This window comes from Bidens hawaiensis, unplaced genomic scaffold, assembly GCF_021521415.1.
Source record: "Bidens hawaiensis isolate Kalapana, Puna unplaced genomic scaffold, B.hawaiensis_p1.1 tig00021821_1, whole genome shotgun sequence".
NCBI lineage: Eukaryota > Viridiplantae > Streptophyta > Magnoliopsida > Asterales > Asteraceae > Bidens > Bidens hawaiensis.
Genome location: NW_027493383.1, coordinates 139,171 through 150,007, shown reverse-complemented (window position 1 = coordinate 150,007; position 10,837 = coordinate 139,171). Strand labels below are relative to the sequence as shown.

The following is a 10,837-nucleotide window of genomic DNA, read 5'->3' as shown; positions in this document are numbered from 1 at the left end:
TAATTAAAGAAATTGTCAGAAAGTTGTGGAAATTAACTGAATCTTGCGACACAGTTTCGACAATCATGTTTAATGCCACTATGTTGTAGGAAACATGTGTTAAATTTTATTGTTTCATTTCTTTTTTTTCCCCCGAAAAGTTGTAGAAAATTTGTCAAAAATATTGAGTTGTCGGAAATTTGTTAGAAATGTTTGTAGCAAATTCACCCATTTTCTAGTAGTGAAAGGTTTCAAGGCTATGAATAATTGAATATGCCAAAGCAAATACGTACAATTAACATACCGTGACACAAAATTAATGTTTCAGTTAAGGTGAAAGTAATTTAATTAAGCTATTAAAATAATTTACTAATGATGATTATATTTATATTTTACAAAAAGTATAGAATACATACTTTAATACACAATATAAACACACAAAATATAGACGATTAAGTGAAGACAATGAGTTAAATCTGGAAGGAGGCTTCGAGATGCAATGCTGGGTACCGATGGTCCTGACCCGAAAACCGTAGCTCCACTTGAATTTGTGGTATTCAAAATTGAGGAACTTGTGCTGCAATCAAAATTCAAAATAAATAATAAACACAACTATTAGGCATATATATTATTGTTAGTTAGTGCATCACCTACATCAGACTATATATTTTCATTTGTTCGCTATCTCCTTTGTAGTAGTATGTTATACGGTGTATATATGTCTTACACGAGCATATAGAACTAAGAAAAATGCCCTATAGGGATGTATACAAGCTTAGAGTAAGCCGTAAATTGTCGTATAATACTTTAACATCAAACCAATATGAGTGTAGTTACATTGAACGGTGTACCTAACTACCTACAACCTCTCCTTATTACGAATATATTCACTGGTTTTAGCCATTAGGTTACTTACATTACAGTTTCTATCTCGTAATTCATCCTTAAAATATACTAAAAAATATAAAGAATGGTTAAAAGTTATCTAAAGCATTCTTACGCCCCATTCTTTGAATAGAGAAGTGAATCCCTAAATATAGAGACTCGTTATTCATTCTTCAAATGTATCTCTAAAAATGATTATGAGTGTAAAAGATTGTTTTTTTTAAATAATAATATAAAAAGAATAATTAAGTACTATAAAATTATAAACAATTAAACCTACAAATGAAGTGATAGTTCACACCTTGTAGCCGGGAATTGACATGTATAAGAACCTGCGTAAAAGTTAAAACACATAAATAAAAGTATTAAAATCAAATAATGAAAATTGGTTGATTCATTGACACTAAAATCCTTCGGTTTTCTTTATGGCAAAAGTGTAATCAACCAAAATTTATCAATAAAGTAGAAGGCCAAAAAGTAATACTTGAAACTTGTGTGGCTAAAGTATAATGATCTAAACTTTGATACTTGCATTTGAATTATATATATAAAGTTGAGGGGGCTAAAATTTATAAATATTAAACTTTGTGTTAAAAGTATAATTAACCAAAGTTCATACATAAAAATGAGGGACCTGAAGGTAAGCTTTAAAACTCAAGTGGCTAAAGTATAAAAAACTAAGGTATTGTGTTATTTTTACATTTAAAATATACTCCATCCGTCCCATTATAAGTGTCATATTTTGATTTTTCAAGTCTTTCTTGTTTAATTTTGACCGGCAATATTTTTGTTTGTGTTATATAATACTTTGTGTAAAATATATGAATGGATTGGGTTTTAAATATATTTTACATTGATATAATTTTCATCAAGTATTATATGATACGAACAAAAATATTTACGGTCAAGGTTGCAAAAAAAAAGACTTGAAAAGTCAAACTATAACACTTATAATGGGACGGAGAGAGTACTATATACAAAATATTATGATATCTATAAGTTAAAAACAATAATATTATCAAACAAAACTTTAAAATAATCAATTTTAATTGATAAGGATCTCTCTTCTCATATATAAGTAGATTAAAAAGTGTTGAACCGTCAATATTAACAATATCATATTATATGTTCTAGATTAAAACTTGTAAATTTATAAAGTAGTGCTTTTTATAAGAGATGCCAAAAAGTAGATATACTATAAGTATATAAATAAACATTTTAGAGGAATTATTATCATGCACTTAATATTTCCACTTTTATAATTAAATCCAAAGTTCACTTTTTTATGGTTCGAGTTGACATGATATCTAAGGACTCAATCTAACGTCATAAAGATCTGAAATCAACTTGGAGCCATTGCTTTTGGATTAAAGTTGAGCCTACTCAGCCACTCTTAGCTCGGCAAAGCCGTCTGTTGCGGCCATTTTGGTCGGATACAAGTTCACTTTATATGGCCACGAGTCAATGTGTTTTGAATCTCACGTTCAAGGTTTGAAACTTTAGTCTTTTTCATGCATCTTTTTTAGTTCAAAAACATAAAAGAACCGGCTAAAAATATTGGTCTTAAGTCGTAACCCTAGCTACTTTAGCCCTTACACATAATATATGTTATGTTTTATATTTGATGCTCGACTAGTCTAATACATAACAATTTTTAAATAGAGCAGTGTAAGAACCATATAAACACTTATACGTCGTACATATATAAAAGATATTCACGTTGTATATTATATAGCCACTAGTCAATATATTTTCAAATGTACATTCAAGGATTAAAAGAGTTGTCTTTTTTAAAATCTCTCATAGTTAAAAATCGTAAAAGAATCTACTAACTTATAATTTTTACTCATTGTATTTTAACAGAAAGTACTTTAATCATTAAATATTTATTGAGCTTTGACTTGACTTATTCACTGAAAAACAAAATTAAAATAGAGAACAATTTTAAACAGAGAATTACAAGAATTACGTGTGCAATGAAATATAAGCATATGTACGGAAAGAGGGAAAAAAAGGAAGTTAATAAATAAGAATCATTAACTTTAGTTTTCCATTTTCTCACTTATACTTGATATATAAGTTATATTTTGACATCAAATGACAAAAATGAAACATATATTTATAACCAATATGAAACATCAAGAGTAAAAGTTTACTAACTTGGATCAGTGCTCGTTGTAATCGCGGTGCCACCAAAATTACAGCTACTAGGAATCGGATTCTTCTGATAATAATTGTTGAACGCATAGGAAGCATGGTGGCGCAGGGTATCCGGATTATAACAAGCGCCACCTTGTTGAATCGAGGAGCAGTTTGCGCCACCATGACCACATGCGTAATCCAAAGCATCTTGCAATGCCTTTTGTGAAGCAGATTGGCTAGCAACACACCAACTTCTACCACCAGAAGTTGATGGTATCGGGGATGTTGTGGTTTTGGGTGGTGTAATAGGGTTTGTGCTGGCTGGAGTAATCATTGGGACGGTTGTTATAGGTGTGATTACGTCCATTTGCTTGGCGGAAATGCGATTTCCGGCAAGTACATTAATGGTGAGGAGTTGAAGGAGGATTAGAGAAAGTTGGATGGTCATTATTGTGGTGTGGAGTGTGAAAAAAGAAGAAAGCATCATGATTAGGTTATGAGAATGTGAGGTGTAAAAGGAAGGCATGGGGAGAAAAGAGACTGATGTGGATCAAGGAGAATGAAAGTTAAAGGTGTTTGTGTGGGTTATAGTCAAGATTAATCATGATTATTAATCCACTTTAGATAATTATTTAACTAAAAGTTTGATATATATTTTTAATCAATGCTATGAGTTTAAGTTTTGTGTACCGTTAATTAACACCAACTTTGCTTTTGACGGTCTCTAATACTAAATTATAACAAGCAAAGATTTTTCAAGATACGTCAAAAGAGAAAAGAAAACATCATGAAATTTCAAGATGGGTAAAGTTGTGATTACCTCTAGGCGTTACATCCGGCTCATCATTATAATTAGGGGTGGTCATGGGCGGATCCAGCATACAAACGGGTGGTTCCCCGGAACCACCCGAGTTTCGAAATAATAGTGTACGGATATATAGAAGACGCGTAGGAACCACCTTATTTTCTAAGAGGGAACCACCTAAAAAAAATTCCTGGATCCGCCACTGGGGGTGGTAACCTTGACCCAAACCATTCCAAATGGGTCAAGTACCTGTCCATTAGCTAGAAACTCAAGAATGACTTTATTTTTATTGTTTTGGGTGAAAACTTCTTAGGAGGTGCTATTCATCTAAAAATCTCTCACGTACAATGTACAACATATGTGACAAAAAAAGGAAAAAAAAAGGGTTAGATGGTATTTAAGTTCGGACGTCTCTTTCGAGCTTATAATAGACGGATGACATGGTGCTTCGACCAAAATACAACATGTTACCGTCTCAATATCCAAGTAGATAGCGTCTCTCATACTATTTTAATTACTTAGTTCTTTTAATTTAGGGGCAATTTCATATAACCCTCTTACTTGACTGATTTTTATTTGTATACTCAATTCAATAAATAAATTACATATATATATATATATATTTTATTTAGAGCTAAAATCATCAAAATTTATCATTTTGATTTATTTTATTAAAGATAAGTTATTGAATAACTATTTTACCGTTTTCTTATACTAAAATCTGAAAATTACGATAATGTTATTGCTAAACTTATAGATTACAAATTGACCCAGCATGATCGAGTACGTGATTGTAACTTTCTTCATATAAGTTCTAAAATTGAATCGAAAGTTAATTAGCAAGAAGTTGCAAAGTATTCTAGTAAGTGTAAAAATATATATTCCTAAGGCTATGCATAGTGGATGAGCTACAAAATTGGGCGACTTGCGTCATTTGACGCTCAGTCAGCAAATAGTGGGTTTTTGTTTTACGGGTGTAATGGTGTGGTTGTTGATTATATATATACACACAACACAAGCCAGACAAGAATTCCCCCCCCCCTCCCCCACATTTCGCCCCTTTTGTAGCCCGGGGGGGGGGGGGTTCCTTCAAATATCGCCCCCTCGTCGCATTGTTTTACCGTCCAATTATGCATACCCTAACTTAGAAAATCTACTATTAAATTCACCTAAATCAATAAATTTGTCTCCTGTGAGTTTGAACATCCAACTTCTAAGGGGGAGGGGTGGTTCCATTTCCATCACCCGTCACACCCAATGATATGGTGACACCTCACCCCAACCAAATCCATCACTAGTGATGGAATTTAGTGGGGTGGTGGTGTGGTGTGGTGTGGTGTGATGAGTTTTTTTTTTTTGCAACTTAAAAAATATAAACAATATTTTACTAGAACATATTACAACTTAAAAACTAGAATTAAAAAATAAAAGTTACAATAAACAATCTACTCCTCATTTGAATTCGGAAATTCCAAACCTAAAGAACCTATAACTTCAACTAGATCTCATCTCAACCGATGGTGAATATTCTCATCCCGCAAGTCTAATTGCACATACTCAGGAACGTGTAACATCCCGAAATTTCTAAAGTAATATTTAATATATTATTTTGTCGGGTGAAATAAACGAGTTAGTGGAACGATAATAATAGCAAAATATGAAGACTTAGTAGGATAATTAGATGGGATTAGATATGGACCAAAAGGAAATATGGGCCTTCGGTCCATGGGCTTAAGAGAGTATAAATACCCCCTTAAACCCCAATCCTTTCCATTCCATCCATTTATCCATCCTAATCTCTACACACACCCAAAACACACATGACCCGAACCAAGATCCAAAGGCGAGGACCCGAGCTCGTTGGTGCTAGATCGTCGTGACGAACCAAAGCAACAAGACCAGCTCGTGTTCGTAGTTCGACTCATTTACGGTACGTTTATATTGAGAACTTGTTCGTTTAGGTTTGGATTAGTATAGAAATGATATATCTGTGTTTGTATGGTAAAAACGAATCCAACAAAGCTAAACTTACTGAAAATGGTTATGATTTGATGGGTTAATCGATTGATAAAAGAATCCGTAACCTATATGCCTAAATCGCACCCTTTAAACATCGATGTTAGGTCGATTTGATGATTGGGGTTTGTAGGCGCTGGTCAGACGATTCCGTTGATACCTAAATCAAGTTATTTGGTTAAGAAACGAAGATGATTAAGGGATTTAAAATTGAACAGTAGCTGCAGCCGACAACTTCGCCTGCAAGCTAAGTTCGCCTGATGAACTTCGCCTGCAAAGCTAAGTTCGCCTGATGACAACTTCGCCTGCAAAGCTAAGTTCGCCTGATGACAACTTCGCCTAAAGCTAAGTTCGCCTAAGGTTCAACTTCTCCTAAAGCTAAGTTCGCCTAAGGTTTAACTTCGCCTAAAGCTAAGTTCGCCTAAGGTTTAACTTCGCCTAAAGCTAAGTTCGCCTAAGGTTTAACTTCGCCTAAAGCTAAGTTCGCCTAAGGTTTAACTTCGCTTAGAGTCAAGTTCGATTAGAAAATAAATTAAAAACCTAATGAAATATGTGTTAAGACAGTTAATGGAAATAAAATTTTTCCAAGCTGACCTGGCAGCTCGACCCCAGCCAGGGGCTCTGCCCCTAGACCCCGCTGCCAGGGGCGCTGCCCCCGGACCCCCGTTCGTTGTGGGTCATATAAAGATAGAATTACAACACGAGTAGTAGTAGTTAATTGATTCGTGTAACTTATACAGTCAGCCGAGCTCAGTTAAAGAAGGGATTTACAACTATCGGAGGAAGAAGCAGAGTTCAGGTGAGTTTCTAGCCCCACTTCCTTGTTATGTTTTCGGGGCTGTGTGCATATTCGATGTGAAGTGTGAATACACTTACCTTAAGTGGTAAGTGTATGCTATAGATGTTATACGAGGTAGCTATTATATAATACTTGTTGGTGCGTGAACGATCTTCGAATATTGCACGCATCGCCAAGGATAGTGATTGCCAAGTGGTTATTAGTGTGTATGAATGCTATGATGTGACATGCTTATTATGTAAATGATATGAAGCGTGTTATAGACAAGTAGAGGTAGAGCGTGTTAGAAGTGGCAAGAGTGTAGTAAGAGTGTTAGTGGCATGACGATAGTACGTGGTAGGGTAAGCCTATACGTGACTACGTCATTAAAGTGGCAAAGTGGCATAACGTTATACGTTATTAAAGTGGCAAAGTGGCAAAGTGGCATAACGTTATACGTTATTAAAGTGGCAAAGTGGCAAGGTGGTAGGTGTAAATAAGAGGCTAAGTGGTAAGGTAAGCAGGTTAGATAGTGGACTACGTGTCTTCAGATACGTATATGATGCATGTAGTGGTTGTATGATAAGTTGCTTGATTAACTAGAACTCACTCAGCGTAGCTGACTTTTAGTATGCACGCAGGTGAGTAGAATGAGACAGCTAGCTTGAGCGGGCACATGGTGGGCGAATAGGAGACTGGCATCTGAAGACTCAAGATGTTTTAATGTAATTGACGTTTATTTTGGAAGACAAGAATGTTTAATTAAGGCAAGTTTTGGATTGCTGTAACGTTTCATGAAAGTTTTTATATTCCGCGAAAGTTTTAATGAACTCTGATTTGTAAGAACTGTGTTTATGAGTAAATCCGATACGAAAGTAGGGCTACCGGGTTCGGGGCCTTACAGAACGGGAACTTGAGTAGGAGGATCCGGTACCCAATCTGGAGAAATTGCACGTCCATTTTCTTTTATTAACATATTGTGTAATATGATGCATGCATATACGTAAGCTAGAGATCGTGGGTTTTTTCATTGCACGAGCCGGTCGACTAAGTATGCACAATCTACCCTTTAAGACACTGAAAGCTCTCTCGACATATTTTCTTGCCAATTCTTGCAACTTCTTGAACGCTTTTTCATTGTCCTCGACAGGAAACGAAAAGGCTTTCACAAAAACAGACCATTGCGGGTAGATATCATCGAAAAGATAGTAGCCACGTCTGTAATATCTCCCGTTGACAAAATACGGACAGAACTGTGCGGTACCATCTGTTACGCTCTGAAACAACGATGATATGTACAGAACAGTGATGTCGCTGTTTGAGCCTGGAACACCAAAATAAGAATGTCATCCATAAATCATTTGACGCAACCGCTTCAAGTGAGATGGTCGGTCGTTTGATATCACCCTTAACATACGCCCCTCGAAACTCACGTGGACAATTCCTCCATTCGATATGTGTACAATCGATGCTACCGAGCATCCCTGGAAAATGTCATATAGCCTCATGTGCGGTGTAAAGACGTGTAATGTCGTGTCTTGTTGGTTTTCGTAGAAACTCTTTGCCATACAATTTAATAATCGTGTTACAAAAGAATTGCAGACATTCACGTGAAGTTCTTTGAGACATTTGTAAGTATTCATCGAATTGGTCGGGTGGGTTACCTGTCGCTAGTTGACGAATAGTGGATGTGCATTTTTGAAACGCCGTAAAACTTCGTTTGCCCCTCGCGTCGTAAGATTCTTGAAACCATTCTTCTCTTGCTTCAACGTCGGCTACAATCTTTAAAAATAAAGATTTCGGCAAACGAAACCGTTCCCTAAACGTCTCGCCATTGTATTTCGGCTCCTCCACAAAATAGTCGTTCATTAGTACTTCGTGGGCATGTATACGATCACGATCCACCATTTTTTTCTTTGGATGGCCCGGGCCTTCAAGTTCGTTATATAACAACGGGAACCATTCGGCAATGTCATCGTCCGTAGACGAAGAGCTATCGGTGTCTAACGGAACCAAGTTGCTCGGAAATTCCATATTTTTTTTTGTTTTGAATGAAGTAGAAGATTGAGAGTGTTTTGAGTTGGATTTGGTTTTGAGTTGGATTGAAATAGTTGCTTATTTATATTGTTTCGGTTTTTTTATAAAATCACCCCCCCCCAACGGTCAAAAAATCCCCAATGTTCACATTTCTTGGTTACATACACGTGATGGCCACCACCGACAACGGTGTTTGCGTTCTTATAACGCGTGGTGGGTGGCCATCAGCCCCCCCCCCCCCCCCCCCCCCCCGTCCTAAAAGGAGTGACCAATTTATTACACCATCAAATAATTTAAAATTATCCAACTTAATAATAAATATAAAAATAAAAATAAATTAAGAAGGAAAGTAGGATCTAGGGATGGCAATGGGTCGGGTTTAGGTATTCCCAAACCCATACCCGGTTATGAAAGTCCGTCCCAAACCCGTCCCAAACCCATCGGGTTTTGATCGGGTAATTACCCGACGGGTTTCGGGTTTTCCCATCGGGTTTCTTATCGGGTTTTAATAAAATACACGTCGGGTATACCCGGCTCAAAACCCGCTAGCTTTCTACCGGGGTTTGACAATATATAACTAATCGATTACAAAGATGGTCACTATAAAGATAAAATGTCTCAAATAATTGACATAAACAAGTTCTGACAAATAATATATTTGGAATATAGTGTGTGTGTGTATATAGGATTGGGTTCATTTCATAATTGGTTTTAGAGTGAGAAGTGCGAGAAATAAATCCAACCAATCACAATTTAACTTTTTATTTCCTATTTATATTTATTTTAAGTAAACAAATGGGTAAAAAACCGATTCTTATATTTTTGGTAAGTATTACATATCAATTATTATTATTATTATTATTTATCTCCTTTTTCAAATTGTGAATAACTTACACGAGATTCTAGCCGACCAATTTTTTCAAATTTTATTAAACCCAAATAATTTAATCCCATTATGTAACTTTACGTCCAATAATATATTGGATCATCAAAAATCAATTTTATTCTATTTCTATTTTGTGATTCCATTGTTGAAAATCTACATACATCATATACGATTAATATATGTTTCCTTTTCTTCTTTATCCCCAATTTAATGAATCAATAAGTTATTCATAAACACTTTCATAATTAATCCATATACAATAAACTATTATACCTACATAACAAATAGTTACATACATACAATTTTATTCATAAACATTTCATTCTTACTCCCTACACAACAAACTATTGATCCTACATACACAAGATTTCTTAAACAGACAGAAGGGTTTAAAATCGGGTAAAAACCACAAACAAAGTATGACATTATCCTACTATTCCTTTATTAACCAAAGATTCGATCCAAACTTAGTACCTCCTAATATGTGATCCTTTTCGTTTTTAAGTTAAATAATTAATATAATCCTCACCACAGATGTTTGTAAACGACACATGTCTTTTAATGTCATTCTAGCTATATCGCCATCGAGTGTGTGCTTAATATCGATTTTCATCAAACCGAACTCTCTTGAGGTTGTGAAGTCTTTAAAAGCTAAATACCTCTTAGCCTGTTTAAAAAAACAAATAAATAATAATAATAATAATCTAAAACTAGCTTTCTATTTTTTTCAATATCAAACATCAAACAACCTTTTTAATAACATAAACTCCAACGAAATAAAGACTAAATAGATAATCATAAATCTACGTAGAACATAACATTCCTACACAATCCTAATTTATCTTTCTAGACTGTGCATAATTATCTTCTGCTTCACACTTAAATTTTAACCATTTTGGTATTAACAAACCCAATGCATCAACTTTTCAGATAACCAACAGTCCTTAGTAACTCACAAAGTATAGTCTCTTAACATAAAAGTACAAAATTTATTTTCACATAAGTTATATAGAAAACGAAATAAATTGCTTACAAATACATAAATTTAGGGGTACTACCAGTTTTGAAACTGATGCGTGCAAGTAACAACCTACATATTAAGTAAAATCCTCTATAGTGAACAAAACACGTACACAACAATTCACCGTTTCATAATTAATAGCAAGCTAAATCATACACCAAAACCAACCAAAAGGCAAAAACCTTCAAATAAGTCTACACTGCAGACCATACTAAAAATCTCTACAGCCTAACATCATACAACAAATCTACACAAAAAACAATTTACATATTACCTAAATAATCATAC

The 10,837-nt window shown here is 34.7% G+C and overlaps 1 protein-coding gene across 1 annotated transcript; it reads right to left on the bottom strand.

Annotated features, from left to right (window-relative positions):
- Nucleotides 1-392: 392 nt before the first annotated feature.
- Nucleotides 393-3,606, bottom strand: LOC143564129 (glucan endo-1,3-beta-glucosidase 2-like). Its single transcript, XM_077051499.1, has 3 exons — nucleotides 3,025-3,606; nucleotides 1,166-1,196; nucleotides 393-556 (listed from the first exon to the last, which is right to left on the bottom strand). The coding sequence occupies exons 1-3, from the start codon at nucleotides 3,530-3,532 to the stop codon at nucleotides 397-399; spliced, it is 699 nt and encodes a 232-aa protein (XP_076907614.1). The 5' UTR covers nucleotides 3,533-3,606; the 3' UTR covers nucleotides 393-396.
- Nucleotides 3,607-10,837: the final 7,231 nt, after the last annotated feature.

What these genes read in the sequence shown, in the direction of transcription:
- LOC143564129 (XM_077051499.1), bottom strand. Translation starts at nt 3,532, where the DNA reads ATGCCTTCCTTTTACACCTCACATTCTCATAACCTAATCATGATGCTT. An exon ending in TACAACGAGCACTGATCCAA is followed by an intron (nt 1,197 to 3,024) that starts GTTAGTAAACTT and finishes ACTTTTACGCAG; the next exon opens with GTTCTTATACATGTCAATTC. An exon ending in TGTCAATTCCCGGCTACAAG is followed by an intron (nt 557 to 1,165) that starts GTGTGAACTATC and finishes TTTTGATTGCAG; the next exon opens with CACAAGTTCCTCAATTTTGA.